We start from the raw sequence: 24,667 nt of genomic DNA, 5'->3' as shown, positions 1-24,667 counted from the left end.
AAAACTCTACACAGAAGATTGTCTCTCTCACTCTCTTACTCTCTTTCTCTCTGTCACACACATACACATACTCGCTCATACACTTGATACACACACACACACACACACACACACACACTGATTCATGACAGGTCTCCCTGCCTCCCAAAGAAAATCAAATAAATAAATAAATTGGAGTGAAATAGAGTAGTGCCTTTTAATGCTGTCCCCAAAGCTGCTTGCAGACAGCGCACATGATTCCTTATTATTTGTGTGTGTGTGTGTGTGTGTGTGTGTGTGTGTGTCTGAAGGCTTCCACGGGTGCTCTGGCCAGCCAGCGCGAGACCCTATCAGCGGGTTGAGTCACATGGGCGCTGCATGTGCATGTGAGTGTGAGTGTGAGAGTGAAGCAGAGCCGCTGGGAGGATTCTTCAGCGTGGGCTGAGAGGCAGCAGCGTGTCTGTCTCCCTGACACGCCAGTGCTGGGGGGGGGGGCCGGTGGGGGATGATTTTTAGGCTCTGTTGACTCCAAAGCCATGGATGACAGGGATGGTCTGAGGAGGGGTGTCCAGGGAGAGTAGGGATGGGCAGGCATAAGAGTGTCTGTGTGTGTGTGTGTGTGTGTGTGTGTGTGTGTGTATTTGTATGTGTGTGTGTGTGTGTGCAGGTGTAGTTGTTCGTGTGTATGTCTACTTCTGTGTGTGCATTATGTGCATGTGAATTTGTGTGTGAAAGTATGTGTATGTGTGTGTGTATATGTATGTGTGTGTGTGCATTCATGCTTGAATTGTGTGTAGGAGGTTAAAAGTGGATGTCATATGTTTTATCCATGCATGCGTTGTATATCTCTTCCTCTCACATATCACTCTCTCACTTTCTCTCTCACACTTCCTCCCTCTCTCTTATATGTCTCACAAGCAATGTTGGTGTGTGTTTGTTGTTGTTGCGTGATTCTAAGAGAACATAACATATTTGTAACTGTGTACATGTCTTTTAATGACTTTTTGAACGTGTACATTTGAATGTGTGTGAATTTGTATGTTAGTGTCTGTGTGTGTGTACGATATTGTATGTGTGTGAGAGAGTGAGTGTAAATGTGTTTCTGTGCTAGTCAATGTGTTTGTGTGTGTGAGTGTTTGTGTGTCGGTGTGCGCGCGTGGGTGTGCGTGTGTGTGGGACTTGCAGCAAGGGGGCCGTTTGTATTATTTGTGTGTTGGCGCAGCTCTGTTCTCCGTGCGTCTCGGCAAGAAGCAGGGTGCCATGGCACCATCTGTCCTCCTGTTCACAGAAAACACCCAGAGGTGCCGACAGGCAGGCCCACTCGCTCCAATCACATGCCAGCATCACTCCGCGTAGAATATCCCCTGCCCCAACCCCAGCCAGGCAGACTGACAGAAGACTGGCCCATTTAAAGGCCTTTCGCATTCGTCTTATTTTCAAACCTCCATTTCAGTGCCACAGTGGGCCATTTTCCCAAGTATTGTAATGGATAGTAGAGTCCACAGTATACACAGTGTTTTATGTTTATTGTTGATGGTGTTCTCTGAGAATACTAAACAAGCTTTATTTTATTGTCCACTGAAGTAGTATATCAATTAAATCTCCACATTTGTCCATTGACGTGTAACAAATGGCAAGTGTTAAACCGCACAACAGATAAAGGTGGTGTTTCATAGTTATCATTCATGATGTGCCTTCGAATACAACAACAAACATTTCTCCAGTGTCCACCGAATCCCATAGATCAATAAATACGCCTGCATTCTTGGATTTAAGCACAATTACATAATCAGAAGGCAGCTGTAGCTGGTGCCCTCTGGACGTCTATCTGTCTCTGGCTGTAGCATGTATTGCTGTTTGATCCTCATAAATGACTCCTCGGAGGGCCGTGTCCTACCTGCTGCCTCCCTCTCTATCCTTCTCTCTCTCTCTCTCTCTCCCTCGTCTCTCTCCCTCTCTCCCTCATCTCTCTCTCCCTCTCTCTCTCCCTCTCTCTCTTTCTACCGGTGCAGTATACATTTCAGCGCGACCCCACAGCCATAAATCTGGCCGGCTTTGAGACGCGTGATAAGGGAGGATTTATTACGTCCGGCCCCGAAAGAGTCAAGGTGAGCTGGCAAGATATGTGAGGCGCTGGCGCGCGAGAGAGGTGCCCTGCAGATCGCTGATAAAGGTGCCCATCCGATTCGGTAAAACAAAAGCTCTCATAGCACTCTGCCCTGTCTCGGATGGATGGATGGATGGATGGATAGATGGATGGATGGATGGATGGATGGAGAGGCATGAATGGTTGAAGTGGGCCCCCTGGTTGGACTGTGGCATCCTGAGCTAATTGTGCTAGAACCATTTCCTTTTCCAAGTGTTACTCATGGTTTAATTAGTCTTACTATGTAACAGTGCACCTTTTGAGTGAATGTGCACATTTGTGTGTGTATTCCATTGCTCATTTATATTATCCAGGCCACAAGTCTTTTGGAGTGGCTCCAAAATTATTGTATTTGTGTGTGGATGTAAGAGAGGGAGAGTTTTCATTGAGGTGGCCAAATGTTTATGACTGTGTGTATATGTTCATGTTATTTGTCTTTCCTATCTTCCTAGGCTTGCAGTAGCTTGGAGCAACAGTAGCTCCGGGAGAAGTGACGTGACTTTGTTTGTCAGCTGGTGCTTATGTGGGGACAGTGTGCGTGCGTGCGTGCATGTGTGTGTGTGTGCGTGTGTGTGTGTGTGTGTGTGTGTGTGTGTGTGTGTGTGTGTGTGTGTGTGTGTGCGTGCGTGCGTGTGTGTGCGTGTGTGCGTGTGTGTGTGTTAGGGGATGCTGGGCCTCGGTGTACTGCGACGGCCTCCTGGCCCCATCTGTTTGTGGGGCTTCAGGGGCGCCGGAGATCAGAAGGAATAACTGGACCCGCTCCTGCTCACGTCTCATTCCTGCAGGGGCGTCGGCGAACATGCACGCCAGCGCAACGCAGCATAGCGCAGAGAAGAGTGACTGCGCCTGGGACACACACAGACACACACACACACACAGAGACACACACACACACACACACACACACACACACACACACACACACACACACACACACAGTCCTCAGCATGTCAGTGCCAACTACACATTGCTAAATAAATTTCCTCTCTCTCATCGTCATGGGGGTTAGGGGTGGAGGAGGTTGGCGGTGGTGGTGGTGGGGAGGGGATGGAGAAGAGGGAGGGGAAGAGGGAGGGGAAGAGGGGGCGCGACTGTAGCACAAAGGACACCTCTCCGCTCCGCGTGCCGAAAATGGAGCTGCTAAGAAGTGTCTCTGGAGGCGCCTCCGTGCCTCTCTGCGCTCTGCGCCGGTGCTGTGCTGTTCCGTTGCATTCTGTTCTGTTCTCGTCGTGTTCTGGTTGACTTCTCTCCGCTCGAGCTTGTGTGAAAGTTTTTACTTCCACCTCTGTGGACAGTAACTTTTGTTCCCTTGATCGGCAGAGAAACTTCACACCTCGTCCTAACGCACAGCTGTCAGTGCACTATAGTGCTCTCTGCTAAGCCTTTCTCACATTAGACAGTTTATAAGAACTCTTTCCCACAGAGTTCTGGTTTTGGTTTTGGTTCCTTCTCAAAATACATCATCACCAGGGAACCAAATTTTGGGGTTGAATTGAACATTGATATAGTCAAGACTGTTTAACATTCTTTTTGGATTCCCTCAACTTTGTTCTCAGACATGGTGAGAAATGCCAGCTGTGTAGGTTGGAGGGGGTGCCATGTTTGCCAAGGAATCATGGAGTGAGCCACCCTTCACATCGCCATGGAACATAAGCTCTCATTTAAATATAGAGTAAAAACGCCACGACATGAAAGCAAAATAATAAGTGATAGTGCCAATTATTAATAATGAAACAATTTCTAGGGGGTTATTTAAATCAGCTTCCCTCGCATGAAGAATCTTTGTAATTAACCTCTGAATTCCATCTCGAAGCAAACACAGACACACACTCACAGACACACACACACACACAGGTTCCATAAGTGCTCACACCTATGATTCCCTCCTGCCACCTAGAGGAGAAACCATGCAGAGTATCACTGCTCCACTCTCCAGCACCAAGCCAAAAGCTTTGCTCACAATCAGATTATTTATTTGGGTTAAAACCACAGAATCAAAACAAATAAACATACAAAACATTCTGAGGTCATTCTTGGCCGGACAGAGCAGCAATCCGATCAGTCGAAAAGGCAGGTGGTCATTGAATTACAAAGGGGATGACATTGTATATAAAGACAGCTCAAAATGAGGCCTGGGCATTTTTTTGGAAGGAACGGATATAACTACATCTAATCAATCCCTGGAATGATATTACATTTCTCCGTTGAACATTTTCATAACACAATGAGATTAAATAAAGATGCCCAGCCTCTCCAGACTGAGCGTCTTTGCTTGCTACCCTGGGAGAAGGCCTACGGGCGTGTGGGAGAGCACGAAGTTATAATTATGTATGCTATCGGTGTTCTTAAAGGGTAATTATACTGAAGTTGGCACTTTTATCAGCAAAGTTGGATGTGAAAGTACAGTAATTAGATATAACGCAAATGTAATTAGGTGTTCTTTTTAATGAGTGCTGCTTTAAAATAGGGGGTATTCCCGAGCTCAAGAATAAAATTAATTAGTTTTGGAGTTCTGAATTGATCTCTTCGGGCTGATGTAACTCGTGTGGCATCCCAGAGCTGTGTGTGAAATGTTTAATGATTCAGTTTATGTGTGATCTCACTTGTCTGTTTGGCATTGTGGATTATAGGGTGGCCATCTGCACGTTGCTGTTAATTTTGTGTTTTATTCTTATTTTGATGGCATGACGATAAGTACACAAAATGAGTCTTCTATAAAAGTACTGTCATGCTTTCACTAGCATTTTTCCCATAAAGGTTTAACATTCCCTGAGCTTTATTTAGATAGAGACACAAGCCAAGCAGAATGATCTTGGTCTTTATGAGTGACTTGCTTGAGGTCTTGCACAAAGATCTCATCAGCCACACTGTGTATGTATGTGTGTCTATGTCTATGTCTGTGTGTTTGTTTGTGTGTGTGTGTGTGTGGGTGTGTGTGTGTGTGTGTGTGTGTATGCCACAGGTTGTCTCCTACTGTGAGCCAGCACTCCCTCCAGGCCACCCCTTTTGTTTGTCCTGACACTCTGCCGTGTTCTTCCTCTTCATCAAAGCCGTGTGTGTGTGTGTGTGTGTGTGTGTCTGGGTGTGTGTGTGTGTGTGTGCATGTGTGAGTGTATGTGAGGGCGTATGTGTGTGTGTGTGTGTGTGCATGTGTGTGTGTGTGTGTGTGCATGTGTGGATGTGTGTTCGTCCGCTCCCTCCTATCCCACCCGTGGTGAGTCACACTCACAGCAGGGCCTGGTTGAGCCAGACCCGTACGGGGCCTGCAGCGCTCCACCCTCCCCTAGGGCCCGCCGAGCCTTTGATCAATATGTGATTGACTGCGACGCGTGTGACATTCATCTCACCTGTTCCATCAAACACACACACACACACACACACACACTCACACACCTCGCTCCTGGAGGAGTCGTACAGATTGAGGAGCTGTCTGTTTCTCACCTGCTGTTCCGAGGGGGGCTGCGGTGTACCATAATAACTCCCGTCCACCCCGACCCCCCACCCCCCAACGGCAGGTCACCTTTCTTGTCCGGCACGACATCTCCCCTCATTCATTCTGACCGCTTGCCATGACTAAGGGCGCCGTCAGGATCATGACTCTCTTTGAAATGGAGCCGGCGGTGAATCACAAGGCGAAAATGAAAGAAAAAAAATTCACACACGATGGAATATCTGAACATTGTGCACTTAAATAACACTAGAATCGTAATACCATCCCAAACATAACACAACATTCGTCGTGCTTTATTTGATGTTTGCTTGTCATTAGACAGCATTGTTATGAGCTCAGTATTGATCGTATTGTCTCATTTGATTAACTTTGATTTCTTTTCTTCTAACACGCAAGTAAGTGCAATCCCATGGTATCCTTCTGAGACAACTTGTGCTTGACTGTTCTTTGTTTCCCAACCTTTGATTGGAAATGCCCACAGTATACTTGATTTAGGGGGAGTGTGTCTGACACAATGGTGAGCAGGCTGCAGGACTCTTTCTCCCCAGAGCGTTGTCCCTTAAGCTGGGATACTTCTACAGACATGCTCACAGCACCGTTCACATGATGCAAATGTTCTCGTCAGCACAGTCTGCATGGACTGTCCCTGCAGCACCAAAAAAACTGTGTCTGTTCGGACTCTCTGGAGATACCCATGCACATGTTTGCATTGAGCAAAGATAATTGTCCAAAGAGGTCCTTAGAGACACATGGACACACGGTCATAGAATACCCACTGTGACTTTTGGAATGGACCCAGACTGGCCTCCAGTACCCATCTAGTTTTGTCAGTGTGACCCAGATTATTCTCAATCCCCCAACCAATATATATAACTAGTGTACAAAGAAAGCCGAGATGTTTACAGGGGAGGCAACAATAAAAACACTAAAAAATACCTTGTGTAATGCATGATGCGTTACACTTTTATATCCGCCATTGGTTTTTCATTTTCCAGTGAGCCTTTTCAGAAAATAACATCTGTCAAACCTACCAGGTACGGGTGCGGTTAATGAAGAGGTGAAAAATGGCAGCCGTGTCTTGGAGATGTCTGGCAGCTTTTTGGCTGATCTGTTCGCTTTTTGTCTGTTGTGCACTTTTGCCGTTCTTCTTTTAGCTGGGTGATTGTTAGGCATGAATATCATTTGATTTCCTCCAGTAGTTGGTGAGGGGAGTTTGGAGAATTAGAATGGATTTCATGTCTGGAGTAAGTGGTGCATTGCTGCAGTTCGAAGAAGGCGGGGACGGAATGAGAGAGAGAGGGTGAGAGAGCAGTGGCCTGTTGCTAGGAAACACTTGTGGCATCTCTCTTTGAAATGCCAGAGGAAAAAAACTGTGCAAGCGAACGAACAAATGAGTGGAGTGAAATGTCAAACAAATCTCTGTGGACTTTTGCAGCAGACTTCATATGACCCTTTCAGTGAGAAATGTTTATTGAAAAAAAAAAAATGGGTATTAGGCAATGGGCACACATTGTGCGATATTAAAGCCTTTCGTGCATCCCATAACCGTGTGTTTCAAACTAATACCTAACCATATGGTTGTGGTAGAGTAGGCTACCCGAGTGGTGAAGGAGAAATCAGGCCGAGACAGCAGGTTTAAGAGGGCCCACGGTGTTTTATTTACAACGTGCAAAAATAATCAAAAAATACAGTCCACTTCCTATCCGACACGTGAAGTAAAACGAAAAAGACAAACAAAACATTTAACAAACACGAATATCTAAGGTGTCTTATGGCTAGGCTGCATGCCACTATAAATCAGACCTGACCGCAGGACTCACACCAGCCCCTTACCGCGCGTCACGAAACTTTGAACCCCTACATAGAGAAAAGCCGGCGTTTAAATGGCCAATTAACTAATTACTTCCACCGGCGAAGTCTAAACACCCAAAACGGGCACACCGCCCCTACCTGGCGGACATCTAAAGCATACATCATGACATCAAAAGTTACCATAGCACAACCCCAAAAACGCATGATCAAATATTAAGCAACATTCCTCGAGCGCAAAGGAACGCGCCCAACATATAGAACACGGACAAATCATTCATGAAATTGACATAACATATATCATTAATTAAATAATAATCAAATAATCATAGTGCGATGTGCTGCTGAGGCGGCACATCGTCACAATGATCAATCAATTGAGGTGCCATATAATCTGCTACGCAGCTATGATGGAAAGCCCATCCTAGTCCAGTAAATGTATTCAGCACCATGGAAGTAAAGCCTGAATGAATATACATCCCTCTCTACTCTATATTTCCTTTAATTTAGTCCTTATTTGCCTCAGTTATCTCCCTTTAACAAATACTGACATATAGTTTGACTCAAATCTACCACTCACAATAGAACCTCCTGTGAAAGGCAAAGTTCTCCAGTTTGACACAACTTAGAAAGTGGACCTGGAAAACTGAGGTTACCAATGCTGACTGTCTTCTAAACCTGCTCCTCACATTAGACAGAGCATATTAGCATATCCTGCCCCTAACCTGTCCCGTTTAGCCCTGCATCCTTTTCAGGAACCACACTTTCTTAGCCACTCAGATGTACAGACCCATGATATGCAAGTCTTTGCGAGTGCAGGACTGAGAGTGAGAGCTTCAAAATGAACAACGTCACTGTCATCAAATATCACTAAAGTCCTGGATGTTGAGTGTCATCAGGCATTTTGAGGTTGAAAATGCAATCTTTCACTGGCTTTATATGGAAAACAGCTGTGGTGATTAAGCTCTCTCATTTCCATTCAGGCGGCAAAAATGACATAATATGAATTTGTACTGGCACAAGAGAGCGGATGATGACAGAAATTTCATATTCCGTTGAAATGCCCCTTTAAGGATGCCAACATCAATGAAAGTAACTGATAGCAGTAATCCCAATGCTATGCCACAGGACATACCAGTCAATCCACAGTGTAAGACATCTGTTGTGTGATGTTCATAAGATGGAGTGCTCTCGAGCTCCTGTAAACTAAGCCACTGTAAAAGACACTGTAGACAGGGATTTAGTACTGATATGATCATTTCAGCCGTGTTTGATCAAAACATCAGGTCCTTTTGAAGGGTACTAGAGAGACTACTAAAAGTGTAACTTTTAAAAAGTTTAAAACAAATTGCAGCTGCAGTTGTTCTGGTTTGTCTTCAGAAACTCACACACATGCATGCATTAAGAGAGGTTTCTGTGGTGTCTTCAAACAGCATCTTACCAGAATCTTACCATCAGGGCAAGCTGTTTATTATGGAACTTTTCACAACACTTCTTTCAGGTCCCACTCTGTGGCGGGAAGAGAAATATGTCTTTGGAGGCCAGTATCAATATTGACGAAAGCAGACTTGGCTGTGGCCTAGACTCAAGTGGACTTCATTCGAGAGAGAGAGAGAGAGAGAGAGAGAAAGAGAGAGAGAGAGAGAGAGAGACAGGGTGAGAGAGAGAAAAAGTCCACACAGGCTTCTCTTTGTTGCTGTTCAGAACTTCGGCAGACAGGTAAGCAGGGCATTTCAGTCCAGGCGTGATACGGCTAAAAATATACATTAAATGAAAGCTCTTAGTCACAGAAATGTTTGAAATAGGCAGGTTGTGTTATGTATGAGTTTTTGAGGGGGAGACAACCTAACATTCAATACTCTGGGATTTTTTCCCCCCTTTACCTATGCTGTCTCTTTGCATATTCTTTTTGTACCACAGATCACAGCCTCTCAGAAATGCTGGGGAAAACATCCCTGCTTTTGTGCTGTAAGTACAACCGCATCAGATTTGCAACTCCCAAAACAGGGCACATTTTTGCCTGTTTTTAATCAGGTTTAATCAGGCATTCAAGTTTTATGAAATTCCATGTATTATTAATCAGTGGATGCAGAAATATGAATCAACCAAAACAGCCGCTTGTATTATAGTATATTAAATACATATCTTATGAATTGTGCATGAATTGTGCTTAATTTAAACCAGCTCTGGGGGAACTTAATGGCATAGGCATATAGTTGTGAAGCATAATTGAGTGTCTTATGCCACATTATTGTCATTACGAATGCTTGATGCTTAATCGCAGAGGATACTTCAATACCACCAAAGGGTGGCCATTATTATAGAAGCAAATAGAAGTGCCTATATTGCATAGAGCATAGGAAGACATAAATGCACTGAGACGTGTATGGCTGTCACTGTGTGTGTGTGTGTGTGTGTGTGTGTGTGTGTGTGTGTGTGTGTGTGTGTGTGTGTGTGTGTGTGTGTGTGCGTGTGTGTGTTCTGATAGATGAGCAAGAGTGAGACAGATAATGACAGAGAGAGACAAACAAAGCAAAATTTAATGAAGAGATGGAGAGAGAGAGACAGAGAGAGAGAGAGTAGGTGAGAGAGCCACTACAGTAAATATGAAATCTAGTTTTCTTTATCTCTGCAGTGTCCATCGACTTCTCAAGGTAGTGGAGGCAATTAAACTGAGAATGTGTGTGTGTGCGTGCGGGTGTGTTTTTCTACGTTATCATTGTATTACATGGTCTGGAGAGAATTACTCTGTGTGAGAGAAAAAAAATACCTTGATAAGCAGCTAATTTCAATTACCCTGCTGCCCCTCATGTTCTGAACGTGGGGAGAGAGGCAGAAGATTCACCCGAGTCAGTGGTGCTAGGGCCGTTAATGAATGATCAAATACACGTTTCTGTGGCTATGGATGTGGGAGAGGAAAACCTCTCACACACTCTCCATGACCCCTCGCTTACAGCCATCCTGGTAAACCTTCACTTTGAAGTGTGTTCTCGCTCTCTCTCTTTCTCCCTCTCTCTCTCTCTCTCTCTCTCTCTCACCAGTGAGATAATCTTGGTTAATCCCTGACGCAATTTAAACAGCGACACAAACTTTAAAAAAAATGCAGTGTAATCCTGTATTCTTTATCTGCCTTTTCTTTTGTTCGTCTCTTTTTTTTTTCTTTTTTCTTTTGGCATCTAAAGTGCTCCTGCTAGGCCTCGCCCTGGGGATTGAGAGCGAAAGTGAGCGGAAGGTGAAAAAAGAACAAAAGGGAAAAGAGCCTCCCCGCAACAAAGCGCGCAGTGCCGGTGCCGTTGCCGGTGGTGGAGATGGTGGTGTTGGTGGCGTTGGTGGAGGTGGCAGCAGTAACAGCATGGCATCCACGGCTCGCGTCAAAGCCAAGAGTGGGCCCGGGCAAAACAAAGGCCAAGCCAAGAGGCCAGGGAGCGACAAAGTGGCGCGGAGTCAAAAGAAAGCAGCGGGGCCGCGGAACGACGCCGGCTGCACTGCCATCGGTGGCATATGCCAACGCAACACCTACGTGTGCCAAGGCAGATACCTAAAGGAGAAGTGTGCTGGCACGCCAGGACGCCAGTGCTGCATGCCAGGTTCTCTGCATCACCGGGAACCCTCTCTGAATGTCTTAATTTCTTAAAACCCAACTTTTTTTGGTTTTATTCTTTTTCTTGTAAACAACTCACAGGGAGTCACACAGACTGAAATGTCCCCTTCCCTTCTCTCTTTCTCTCCCTCTCTCTGTCTCTCTCCCTCTCTCTCCCCTCTCTCTACAGCAGGGGGCTGGGATGTCTTCTGTGCTGGGCACCATCACAACCGGGTGAGGGCCTGTGACGGGTTTGGCTGTGGAGCGTTCAACTCTGTCAGGTAGCTTCCGAACTCCCGACTCTGGTCCTCATGCAGCCTGGTCCTCACACTAAGCTGCCTGCTGTCTGAAGGCATTTCATCCTTATCATGTGCTTCTTACCTCCTACAGCTTTTGGAATTGTGTTTGACAGCTAGGAGACTTTATTAGGAGACTGAGATATGAACTGAAATGACGTTTGTTTCCAAAGCAACTGAAACACCACTGGTACATAAGAACAGTATGCAAGCTACTGAAGAATTGAACCTATATTATCTGGAGGTATATCAGCACACAGCTCAGAAAGCACAGCTGCCGTTCCTCCGATTACAGTCATCTCCGTTATAAATCAGAATCAGGATCTGGAATCAGACACTGGCTGGGGATTGTGTCTGCCTTACTGGAGACGCCACCACTTGTTGTATAAGTATATATACTCTTTTGATCCCGTGAGGGAAATTTGGTCTCTGCATTTATCCCAATCCGTGAATTAGTGAAACACACACAGCACACAGCACACAGTGTACACACAGTGAGGTGAAGCACACACTAATCCTGGCGCAGTGAGCTGCCTGCAACAACAGCGGCGCTCGGGGAGCAGTGAGGGGTTAGGTGCCTTGCTCAAGGGCACTTCAGCCGCGGCCCACTGGTCGGGGTTCGAACCGGCAACCCTCCAGTTACAGGTCCGAAGTGCTAACCAGTAGGCCGCGGCTGCCCCTTGTAACAGGTTTGAGTTAGCATAAAACGTTGCTGTTAAATTGTCACATGGTATTTGGTGTTATGTGTAACCCCTTCTTAACGGGTGTACGCATAACAGGCACAAGTTACTATAAACATAGACTATTAAACAGTGGCGCAACAGGATCCTGAGGTATCAGCAGTTGAATGGCGAGTTGGCTGACCATTCCTGAATACCAGTAGGATATTAAACAACAATCAAAATAGCGCGGTGCCTCCATTGAAAAAATACTACACTTACCTTAAAGCTTGTGTATGATGTAATCTTACAGAATAAAAATATACAATGAATGGGTAATTACACTAGTGGTGAATGCAGTTACAAAAAGGAATTGCCAATACACCCGAAGTATAATGAAATATAACAATACAACATTTATTCACTAGTAATAATAATAGGAATGACATTTATAAGAAACTTCAATGAGAAGCAACAGGGAATCAACGCCCTGGCAAATAGACTAACGTTAGCGAGTGAACAATTCTCTCTGAGTGGAACAGTGGAACCCGAAACGTTAACGTTAACAGACAGTAGGCCTAATGGTTAAATACACTGTTAGCTTAAGCTAAACAGTCCCCAGTGTGAAAGACAGACAATAAATACAATACACCTCTTATTAAATCGCAAGAATACACAAATAGTATTTATGATATGTCGTGCTAATGAAATAACCCAACCCAAGCGCTGGCCGTTGGAGCTCGTTGGTGCACTCTATGAGCTGAAGGCAGGGTAAACCGCTACAATGCAGGTCCGACTCGCTGGTCGCTCGTGGCGGAGGCCGTGTGTGTGTGTGTATCAGTGTAAGTATACTCACGAACGGACGGTTTCACTCCACTCAGCCAAACCGACGACCGTTGTCCAGGCGCAGACGGGAGGCAAGCAGCTGCCTTGAGCTAGCCAACGTAGCTAGCGACACCAGCAGTAGCCGGGCGGTTGGTCCTCCGGTGGGCTCAGCACCGGCGAAGAAGCAGTCGTCCTAGTGGAGGTGTAGCTCCGGTGGGCCCAGCACCAGAGGTAACAGTCGTCCTTCAGAGGTTGGGTAGCTCCGGTTGGTCCAGCACCGTAGTTATAATTGAGTTCGTCTCCAAAGGAAAATGTTCAACTGCAGCAAGAGCTAGAGTAGCTAGTAGCTAACAACCAGTAGAACTAGCTAAACGTTAAGCTCTGAGGCAACAACAAAACCTGACAAGAGAAACGAACCCCCACCAAAACCTTTCACAGTTCACCGTTCATGGGCCGGTGTACATACAAGTACAGCTAAGTTGCCACAAAACAGTACTGACAGGCGGAGCAGGTGAAAACAGTGATCTCTCTCTTCTCTGGGCAAACTAAGACTCACAAGCCTTCTTCCCCTGAGGAGATGGAATGTTCATATTCCCCGCGATTTCACGGGCATAAACAAATAACAAATAATCATTGGCTGCTTAGACAATTCAAATAAAAGCAAAACAAACAAAGACATTTGATTGGTGCACATGTATAGGATGTCATATAATCACAGGAGCAAGTAGGCTACAAAGCATTCTGGTACTAGAGTTAATTCATACAAACAAAAAACTCGATTTTACAGGTGCTTACATAATTACACATGAGAGGACAGGTTAATTAACACCATACACTTAAGCAATCTACTTGCGCTTGTTTGTTGGGAGGTGTTGGATTCTATGGAAAATGGGAGGAAAATGGGAGGTGTTGGATTCTATGGAAACAGGCTGAAATTATGTAGCCTGGGTGCCATTCCGAACTTAGTCCCGCCCCACGGGAAGTTCGGTCTGGCATTGCTCCATTGTGGGGCAAGTATGCTCGCCCTAAATCGGGCAGACCAATCATATCAGGCTTTACAATGATGCAGGTGAGCAACATCGCCTGGTCTATCACGTCATCTGAGCACGCTTAGATTAGGCTTATGTTTGACACAAAAACGCTGTGGCTAGAAGGATACATGGCTTTTAAGACCCCATATGGAAAATTCATATTATTTAATGAGTTTGTATCACTGAAAACGATTATTTCTGAAAACTTTGGCCAAAGTTGAGATGTGGGAAAACTGGTGGTTTCACTTTCATCAAGGGAAAACAGCGCTGTTGCATTGCGACATGTTCCCTCATTCGTTTGAAATCTCTGATTGACCACCTGTTCGAGGGATTTGTGACAGCCTTTCCCAGCTGTTTAACATATTTGTAGCATATCACTGTTCAACAGAATTATTTTTAAAAACAGAGGGGATATAGGAGCAGAAGGATGGTTTGTGTGTTTTCTTCCTACACCTCACGGTAAGCTATTTTGTTGCTCTGATTGGTTAGGTCTATCCAGTTGAGTGCAGAGACATTCCCCCCCTGTATCGGTTGAAACACGCCCCATAATTACGTCCCAATGGAGCAGTATCAGACTCATATACTGATTAGAATTTGAGTATGACAACGTCAGGCTAGAAATTATGCATTTGAGATCCAATAGATAGTGAAGTTTTATTTTAGTGATTTAATTTGTCATCTACTGTTGATAATAGTTATGTATACAGTATTGTAGTGAAATCATTACTCTGTAAAGGGTGGACAGCTGGTATATGCCTCTGCGGCTTATCGTTATTGGATTTTCCTCTTCAGATGTGTCTGAGCCTTTTCCCCTTTTTCATCATCACTGAAATGAGGGTGGGGACCTGCAAATGAATATCTGTCCTCCCCGACATTCTCCCATTCCCTCTGTTCTTTTGCCTACTGTCTGAAAGGCACAAAACAAAAAATATATATTTTCTGGCAAGTTGGCGCCCCAGAACTTTTCTCTCCAAAGGACTGTAAATGAGCAGAGAGAATGCAGCGAGGAGTGATCTAAGGAGGTGTCTGCATGAGTGTGTCATCCTGGCAGGGCTGTCATTAGCCTTTGTCTGGGCTGCACTTGTTTTCTTCGCTTGTCTGATTGCATCTGTACACGTAACACAAGAAAAGTGGAGTTCAAAGTGCATACAGTACTGTTTTTCTTCTGAATGAGTATGACAGACATCAGAAGAAATGAAGGCATGACACTAGAATAACAAAACTAATTGGCATTTGTGCATTTTACCTGTCTTTAAGTGTAAGTCCTCAGAAGTATTATCCATGAGTTGCAATATTGCAGTCGTGGGAAATAGTATTGCATGGTTTATCAAATGTTGATTATTGTCTCATGCTTGTCTTACAGAAATGGTGCTCGTTTCAAAGGAGTTGACATTGTGTGTGATGATTACGGCAAGATCAATGCCCCTTTCACCGGTACACTGGGTGGTCCTGTTGGCCGCCGTGAAGCTGATGGCATCCAGTTTGATGGTGTTAAGCTCTCCAATTCCGGTAAGTCTGCTGCCTATGCTTCCAGAGGTGGAAATAGTTCTCCCTGCCAAGACGCATCTACCTGAATTCCCCTGAATGGGAAACTAATGCGTTTTCAATTACAAAAATTTAGCCCAAAAACCCAACACAGTGATAGCACAGGGCACGTCCAGGGCTAATGTCTCATTAGAGAGGAAGCTAGGGGTGATTTGGAGGATTATGGGGAAAGTGTGGAGGAGGACTGAGATCTCCCTGAACTTCTCATTGCCTTTGACATCAGGACCTTGGAATTTATGAAATCCCATCAAAGTAAAAACATGCATAATCATTCCACACTAATGACCATCGCTAAAAGAGGAAACTACATTACTATTAGAGAAGCAATATGGATTATAACAGCTTTTTTCATTATACCAGCTAACAGCATCTTCACTGAACTATGCAGCAGATGCAATTAACTGCATCATGGGAAGAGTATGTTCCTCTTTCATGGAAGGTTACACTAGCAAGCATTAAGTTTTTTTTTTCAAGAATAATGCATGACACATTTTGGCCTGTCTGCTTTATGCCTTTGCAGTGCACTGTGTGAAGATCTTCCACATTCGCCCCCATCGCTACACAGGGCCCATCTCTCAGGGCGAGACGCTAGGCTACCTGCTGCCTCTGCAGGAGCGCTTGTCTGGCATCACCTCACATCTGGAGCTGCAGATGTGTGACCAGTCCGACCCCACGGCCTTCATCTGAAACAGCAGTGGACAGAATATTCAAACAGGCCTGTGCAGGCAGTGGTGTTATGTAAATGTGCCAGTTAGTCCTGGTTGTTTCATGGTATATGCTAGAATACTCCAGGCTTCCAACTTTAAACCGTACAGTCCAGTAAATGTATATATCTGAACAGCCTTCATAATTAGCTGAAGATGGTGCAGACATTGTTGTTCAGTTAAGGAACAGCTGCATTTCAAACATAGCCCAGTGAGGGTGCTCTAATGCAGAATTATTTATATGCTTTCTCACTATCAAAGACCACAAGATGGCAGTAGATGTTTATTTCATTGTTTGGACTAGGACACTTAAGCTCTATATTCCAATTCGCATACTTCTGTACTTACAATACCTACAGTAATATGAGTGCACATGCACTTATATTAGGTATTGTAAGTACAGAAGTATGCGAATTGGAATATAGTGAAGATGTCTGTAAATATTCATCTTAGACATGTAAAAAGCAATAACAAAGAACTTCTGCAGGTGGCAAACACCCTTAATAAAATGTCAATTAACCTGATGTTTAGTGTTTTATCACTCTGTTACACACAATGCTAACTTATGGAGGAATCGTAGGGCTCAGTTGGCTGCTTGACTTCAGTGGTACCTTAACTGTGTTTATCATGGGATATCAATGTTAGGCTATTGGGTTCTAACCTGACTCCGCCAGATGGATTGCTATTTGGGTTCATACATGTATGTCTAGAGAAACTTTAACTTGTATAAGTTGTATTATTTGTCATGGCACGCCTAGGCCTAGCCTATACTTTCAAGACTGAGATCTGTATACTGTAAATTATGCCGCCAAAGAATTGTGCAATGAGCACTTATCTAACCCATAGCAAATTATAGACCTGTGGTCGAATTAGACAGCCAGGATAGGCTGGCTAATGGATCTCTAACTGTTTTCCTCCATCCTCCACACGTACACAATACATACTGTAATAACAGCCTACGGTTGATGTCCTGTAAACACTATTATCTTTAAGAGAAAACTGTCACCTTCTAGTTGAAGCTTAGTCATGGCAAAGACTGACGGCGCCTAATGTTAAGTGTTGGGGAAACCCATGCATTGTCAAACACAAAGGTTAATTCACTCACCTCACACTGCTCTCTCTCTCTCTTTAAACAGAGAGAGTGGAAGGATTATGAACTTTCGGGCCCCTGGGCCCAGATGTGTTAAGGGCCCCCCACTAATTGTCGCATATGTGGGAAGGGGGGTTTGGGGGTCCTCCCCCAGAATTTGTTTTATTTGTTTGATGTGATTTCCTGTATTCTGGGGGTGGCCAATACTAATTATTGGGGATGTCCAATACTAAATTCAATCAGATTCATAGCCTACATCCTGATTTGTTGATATTGAGGCAATGATTCCATGCAAAGGCTTGGGCTTCAGGCCCCCCTGACCCCTTGGGCCCCTGGGCCTGGGCCCAGTAGGCCCGTGCAGTAATCCATCATTGATAGACTGCACTTTGCCTAATGCTAAACACATGATTTGGTTGTGTGATTCTGGGTCATTGCACCGAATCGGTGTGAATCATGCCTTTTGCGTCCCACAACATATAATCAGTTCTAAAGTTGCTTTAACAACAAATACATGTGTAATTTAAAAAAACTTAATGTTACTATAGATCATATGCATCAATATAAGACCAAGTAAACCGAATAAAATACAAGTTCAAATGAATAAAATCACATAAATATATGCTATGGGTAAGGATTTTGGTTGATTTTGGCCTGTCCCACGCTATGTTTTTTCTTTTTCAACACTTCTCAGTTTTAAAATGTTGGTAAAATTATACAATTTTCACAGTTTTATATTGTCTTAAGTGTAATTGTTAAGCAATGATTTTGACATAAATAGATATGTTTTCTTAGAAAATATAATTCATTTATCATTGTCCCTTAATTTCATCTCAGTCCTGTTACTTTCACCAAAACCCCCTATAAAATAATGGTACAAACTAGAAGTGACATACTTTCAAGAAAGTGACATCATTTAGAAGAAGCAGATTCCACAGTGTAAGAAAGGGTAACTTTCTCTCTTCTTAAATGTCCTATGTTTCATGATTTATCAGAGTTGTGAGAGAGGGGCCAGCATACAACATCAGTCCTGTTACCATTTTGTACCAAGTGTGTACAGTATATAAACAATTATTTATCAATACTGATATTACCAATATCTAGAAGTAATAACCTTTCAGATTACATACCATGTGCCTTCCTAACCTTGACCTGTTAGCTAGAAATGAGCAATTTAGCATGAAATCATCAGTCCTGTTACTATCCTACAATATTCTATGTAATAAGTGAATGGTAAAAAATAAATGCATCACTTGAGATGGCCCAAGACAATTTCTTGTCATGTTAAGATGTGTTAATTAAATGGGCATTGAAAAAAATCAGTCTGAAACAATTATATTTTTCACATTTTTGAAGTTGAAAAGGCACCTATTTCGTGGAATGACCAATTAGACATCTTAATTCTGAATTCATTTCTGACATTTCAGCTACATTCACTGTGCATGGTATGTAACACAAAAACCATGCATTGCCAACAACTTGACTATGCAGTTGGGCAACTTTATGTCCAGTTGCAGCATCACAAACCTCTTTTAAGACAAAAAAAACCTGGATATATTGTTAGCAAACTGTTGGAAACGTACCAGTGCCAGTAGGCTAGACAATATTTGGATTCTAGCCTACTACATAAGTTTACTTGTGTAAATACTATGTGATCATTAATAGACGAAAATTATTTTTCGATTATAAATTATGTTTGACACAAGGAAAAGCCCTATATTGACAATAAGGTCATGACATAAACCTCGTGTATTCGACTTTATGACAGGGATCGCCATGCACTTCTCCTTTAAGAGCGACCAGGGCCGGGCTCCGCAGACCTCTCAGCTATCGAATTAGTCTCGGTGAGCTAGGATAGGCTGGGAGTTTTGGTCCAGGCCCGGGCCAACAAACAGGACGGGGGAAAGAAAGCAGGAGCAGCCGAATGTGTTACAGGAAACTCGACGTGGACTATGCACATGAATTAAACGCAGGCGAGAGCTTTTGTACGCGATTCGCACACGCGAATGATAACTGGAGTGAGTGAGGATACTTTGGATTTAGTTCGGATCGCTGCTCAGCTGGAGCGCAATTTTTAGTGCATTTCACGTTTGACTGCATCATGCCGAGGCGGACCGTTCACGAAGTAACAGTCCAAGATGTGCAGAAGAGGAGAAATCCCAGCAAACACTATGTAAGTGCCAGACAATGTCTAACAGGCCTACTAAATCAAGGCATGATGTGTGTCAGTATGGTTACTGTCTACTTCACCCCCATAGGTGGTCATAGGTAGCCTACCAAGCACTGAATTCTTCAACAAAGAAGAGGAGAAAAAACTCCCTTGAGAGTATCAGATTACATTTAATTCAAAGTGGCACGTTTTCTAACTTGCTTTTAAAAGTTTCATTTGGCCAGCAATGTGGTTGACTTCTCTGGAAGTAGTGCAATGTTTTGCTGTTGAGTTGCAAACATCTGGGGTCGGGGGCAGCAGTAAAGTGATTTAAATTAAAACATCAGAGCTGCAGAACGTCTTTACTCTCACGACTCCGTTACAGTTTGGACTGCTGAGCTGTAGCATTCGCTAACAATTCCAGAGGTTTTTCCCAAGGCCCCAACATCTGCAAATGCCAAAGCCGCTCCTTGTCAAGAGGAATCTTTTGTGTGGACTTCCCTCCCTCTCTCCTTCCCCTCCCCCCCGCCATCCCTGAAAGTGTTTAGCTTTGCAGTTCACTCATACTGAGTGTAAATCTGTATATGAAATCTGTATATCCATATCCACAAATGATAGCAGTTTTCATACTTTTATTTTACTATTTTTTGTTTTGGTTTATTTATTATGCCTTCAGGTTATGATTAGTGCTTTTGGTAACCACACACAGCTACAGGTCAGATGAATGATGTCGCTGGGATCAGCCTACCCACTCAGTGTGAAATGAAGGAATGGCAGAGTTGCCTTCTTCAACTTATTTGTTGGAGAGTCCAGTCCAGTACTCCTCTTTCTTTCCGTCTGTGCTCACACACACACACACACACACACACACACACACACACACACACACACACACACACACACACACACACACTGTATACTCTCTCTCTCTGCTTTCTCCTCTCTCACCCCAACCCTCAATAACTTTGTCCTCAGTGAGCGGGCTGCTTATAAGAAGCCTGGGATGTTTGCCAGTAGAAGCAATAAGCCAGACAGAATCACAATGTAGTTTCCTATCACATCTCTAGGCTGATCTTTTTTTTCCCTTTTCCTCCTCAGAGGAAAGTGTAGCACATTTATTTCGTCCAACTGACCATTGTGTCACCTAGCAGAAGGCCACAAATTCTTTAGATTTAATTGTTTTTTTTACCTGTCATTGAACAGTGTCAGTAATATTGAGACTTTACAATTAAGGTAGTTTCCCCTTCTCCTTCCATTTCCTTCTGAGGATATTGTGTTGTGGGTAATTAATGAACAGTCAGATGGTGGTATGTCCAACATTTCCTTGTTTCCCCCAGTTGATATATTTTAGAAATGCATGTCCCAAGACCTTATGTTTATTGTCATAGTTGTTGAGAACAGTCAGCTGGAAGTCACTATATTTAACTTTTCCAACAGAGCTGACACTAACTCTTTTGCTAATGCTCAAAGACGGCTGTTGACAAATGAATGGTTTCAGATATGGGATGATTTGACACAGAAAAGCAACAAAGGCTGAACATGCGGTTTATAAAAAGATAAACTTCCTTGAGCTAAGGTAAATAATTATAAATGCCATCCTTCATCCACCCACCGCTCTTTGAAGACTTCTGAGTGAGAACACGCTCTATTTTTTCACACGGATGATGACACAAGCCAGCTCGGAATCATATGCGTCATCATAATGAAGTCCTTTGTCTGTGTGTGTGTGTGTGTGTATGTGTGTCTGGTTGAGGGGGCACAGAAGTGATGCCCTGCTGCAAACGTAGCCTTTCCTCCTTCTGTCTTCCTCTGCAAACGTGATCTCACAGGATGCACCTCCTGCTCTCAGTGCGAGAGGCTGTGATCATATCTCGTCACGTGAGCAGGCGATCAGCCCTGCTACCCTGCGTCTGTTCGCTCTTACAACAGAGTAGATGTTGCAATCAAAAACCATCCAGTTCTGGTTGTGATTCTGACCAGAAAACAAAGCAGTGCTGTTTTGTTGTTGCCAACCGTGTCACAAGTGAGAAGACATGTGGCCCATTTAATAGCGTTTTAGACTCGTCAAACAATATTGACATCCAAATAATTCCCACAAAGAAGCCTACCTATATTTAAAACTAACATTATGCCTTCAAGAAGAGGGGTCTCCCTCTGTACTTTGTCTCTCCAGCCCTGACTCCCATGTTATTTTCATGTATAATGTACATGGAGCTGCAGAAATATCTAAAAATGTGATTACCGTGTGTGCAGGATTGAAATAAACCAGCATTTCCCCCATCTGTTCTTCTCCCAGGTTTACCTTATCAAAGTCTGCTGGTCCGATGGCAGCACTGAGGTCATCTACAGAAGATACAGTAAATTCTTCGATCTACAGGTATGTCATTTTCATTCAATCATGTTGCATAGGCCCTGTAACATCAATAATTACATAAGTAGCCACACCTCACCCACAACCCATCATATGGTTTGGTTTATCATACAGTTCAGCTCAGTATGTCTCTAGTGGTTGAACATTAGCAGTATTTGATGCAGATGGTTTTGTCCTTAAAATTACGAGAGCAGATTCGGAAAATGACTAATGGAGATTTCTAGCTGGAAACGGATGCTGTAGGAAACCTCAGAAATGTCTATTCTCAACTTGGATGTCACTTTGGAAGGTTGTTCATACCAGGGAGAAACTTTTTAGTCTCTCTAGTCTTCATGTGGGAACTTCTCCTCCCAGGACAATCCTGTCTAGGCCATCTTTTCTGAAATCTGCACAGCAAGATGCATTTCTTTATAATGCTGGTGATTTGTGGCCTTCAAATAAATGCAAAGACTACCAAGAGATAAATACATATGGACACAAATGTCTTTTATTAAGCTCAGCTGCATCTTGGCCAAAAAAAGGACATTAAAGCAGAGCAATGCCTCAGCATCACAATAAACCTGAACTGTCTCCATAATCAGTCACCGGAGCTCTTGGGTCTGGGGACCATTTGCTTTATGGCCTGCGTCACTTGAAATAAATGGAACTTGATGGATGGTGAGAAACATTGCCATCATATGTCCTGTAACGTTTTGCAGTGCCTATGTTAAGTTGAAAAAATACTCAAGAAATGGCACTAACAGAAGTGGAGAATTACCTTGTATTCGTTGACTCTATATGCAAGCCAATGGCATAATGAAAGCCAATGGTATATATTATAGTTGTGGCTATATGGAAATGTACCATAAAAGTAATTTCAAGGGAGCCATTCTCATCGCATGAGAAGTTCAGGGTTTGTGCCTCAGAGCAAAAGTTGTGGCTATATGCTTTATTGCACTCTTAAAAAGAGTATCAAGGTGATGTGTGGTACTGCATAAAGAGTCTTCTTTGAGGCTGGGCCAGATAAACTGCCAAAGGTTGTGCCAGTGAAACTATCATGTCAAAGAGTGGTGCATAATGGCCTTCATATATTGTACCATCTTCAGAGTCTGTTTACAAACATGCAATGTTGTGTCAGTTGAGGAACGAGGAATAAGTAGCCAATCTGTGAATGTGTATGTCAGTGTTTTTGACGTGTCTGGCTTGGTCCTTTTGTGTTTTTTTGTGTATGTCTCAGGCATTCCCCCCTCTGCTTTGTCATTGACTCTGCTGAGGAGTGTACTCTTTGGTTTGTTTTGTTTTCGTGGTTGTCTGTCAGCAGAATTATCTAAAAAAAAAAAAAAAAAACTACCCGGCCAATTTTCATTTTTTCAATTTGTTGGAGGAGGTGTAGCGGGGGCCAAGGAAGAAACCATTAAATGTTGGGAGTTGATCCGAAAGCACAGGGCAGATTCACTAATTATTTTCCGCTTTCCTTAGCATTGCGTGATCTGGTATTTGGCCTTGGCGCAGGGCTGTGCTCTCCGAGCGCCTCTTTAGTTTACTGTTGTTTTCCCTCCTTCTCCTGACCAATTCCTCCCCTCTGACCAATTCCTGCTCTCACTCTGCAGGTGTTCCACGTTGTTTATGGCTCTTGGAGAAGAGTCTTGTCCGGGTTTGGTTCTGTTATGGTTCTGTTGAGTCTCACCATGGCTGGGGAGAAGGGGAGACTCTTTGTCTCGGCTCAGCACGCAACTCTGGTTTCCCTTATTTCTTTGATCCATCTCTTCCCCTGTAAAGCGTTAGAGTGTTGAGTTAGGGGAAGCACATGCTGACCCAGCACATTGCACTGAGGGCAGGCACAGTCACAGGAAATACGTCTCCAACAAGTTTGCTCATGCTCTCAGTTGAGGTTGCTGACGAGCTCAATGGCTAAATGTTTACAGTGACGACCGTACCATTAAGAAGCATTTATGGGCCCTCTTTTGTTTGCGTTTTGTCTGTGTCTGTGTGTGTGTGTGTGTGTGTGTGTGTGTGTGTGTGTGTGTGTGTGTGTGTGTGTGTGTGTCCGTTGTGTGTGTGTGTGTGTGTGTGTGTGTGTGTGTTGTGTGTTGTGTGTGTGTGTGTCATTCCAATAGCATGATTGCTGTTGAAGTAAGCATGTGTGTGTGTGTGTGTGTGTGTGTGTGTGTGTGTGTTGTGTGTGTTGTGTGTGTGTGTCATTCCAATAGCATGATTGCTGTTGAAGTAAGCATGTGTGTGTGTGTGTGTCACATGATTGGGTGTTTTTGTCATTCCAGTGTTCCAGTGGTTTACTGATTTACTGATGATGCAATAGTGTGTGTGTGTGTGTGTGTGTGTGTGTGTGTGTGTGTGTGTGTGTGTGTGTGTGTTTCCTTCCTTTCTTTCTTTCTTTCTTTCTTTCTTTCTATCCATCTCTGCCTGTGTATAGAAGGAAAGGAACAGCTTTGTAACAGATTAAGCCGTTATTGAGGTCTTTGAGCCCACTCATTCATTTTTTTTTCTGCATTTGGCCCAGAGGGACGCAGACTTCATATCCCCCATGCAAAGGATCTTTGTGTGTGCAGCATGACCACACTGACCTCCAGAGGATACAGGCCAGACAAGTGGAGGCACTGCTTTAAATTAGCCCAATGTCTGTCTGTCTGACTAAGCCTATTTGACCAATTCACTTAATGTACATTCTAGCACATTCTATTAGGCCGTGCCCCAGTGAGGTCAGACCATGTGTTCAGCCACAGTGGAATGGCAGATATTTCCACCCCAGTGCCACTGCAGTCTCACACTGAAGTGGACATCATAGCACTCAGTATATGCGGCCCTTTGCAACCCTGTTTAAACTATTGTTGTATTTGATGTGGGTATGTGTTGAAATATTAGTTATGTTGTTGAAATATGTTGAAAGGGCTTTCTTGACATCCTTGTTGAATAGATAGCTTTTGAATGTGAATATACTGACAGTTGAAGTTCAGTGTTGTTAGGCTAGGTTAGGTTCAAGACACACATACTATGTAATGTGGTAAACAATAGTGTAGATTGGAGTTAATGATGTCAAA

The 24,667-nt window shown here is 43.8% G+C and overlaps 2 protein-coding genes across 5 annotated transcripts in view; both read left to right on the top strand.

The window, feature by feature from the left end:
• The first annotated feature begins 9,041 nt into the window (after positions 1–9,041).
• Positions 9,042–16,549, top strand: LOC121709394. The gene is made up of 6 exons (XM_042092715.1): positions 9,042–9,104; positions 9,306–9,353; positions 10,568–10,972; positions 11,156–11,246; positions 15,140–15,285; positions 15,842–16,549. The coding sequence occupies exons 2-6, from the start codon at positions 9,323–9,325 to the stop codon at positions 16,006–16,008; spliced, it is 840 nt and encodes a 279-aa protein (XP_041948649.1). The 5' UTR covers positions 9,042–9,104; positions 9,306–9,322; the 3' UTR covers positions 16,009–16,549.
• Positions 16,550–18,967: 2,418 nt separating this feature from the next.
• The window catches only part of sh3pxd2b (SH3 and PX domains 2B), a 36,808-nt gene continuing 31,108 nt past the window's right edge, over positions 18,968–24,667 (top strand). For all 4 annotated transcript variants that reach the window (XM_042093858.1, XM_042093856.1, XM_042093857.1 and 1 more), the window contains exons 1-2: positions 18,968–19,285; positions 21,558–21,638. In XM_042093858.1, the coding sequence (XP_041949792.1) occupies positions 19,214–19,285; positions 21,558–21,638 (153 nt within the window). In that variant the 5' untranslated portion in view covers positions 18,968–19,213. The remainder of the gene's footprint in view (positions 19,286–21,557; positions 21,639–24,667) is intronic.

The sequence above is a fragment of the Alosa sapidissima genome, chromosome 5 (assembly GCF_018492685.1).
Source record: "Alosa sapidissima isolate fAloSap1 chromosome 5, fAloSap1.pri, whole genome shotgun sequence".
Lineage (NCBI taxonomy): Eukaryota > Metazoa > Chordata > Actinopteri > Clupeiformes > Clupeidae > Alosa > Alosa sapidissima.
The sequence above is the reverse complement of the archived record's forward strand: the minus strand, read 5'-3'. Positions and strand labels throughout refer to the sequence as shown.

Coding starts and splice junctions, on each gene's coding strand:
- LOC121709394 (XM_042092715.1), top strand. CDS start 9,323: ATGCTGGGGAAAACATCCCTGCTTTTGTGCT. Junction 11,247..15,139: donor GGAGCGTTCAACTCTGTCAG/GTAGCTTCCGAA, acceptor CTTGTCTTACAG/AAATGGTGCTCGTTTCAAAG. Junction 15,286..15,841: donor TGTTAAGCTCTCCAATTCCG/GTAAGTCTGCTG, acceptor ATGCCTTTGCAG/TGCACTGTGTGAAGATCTTC.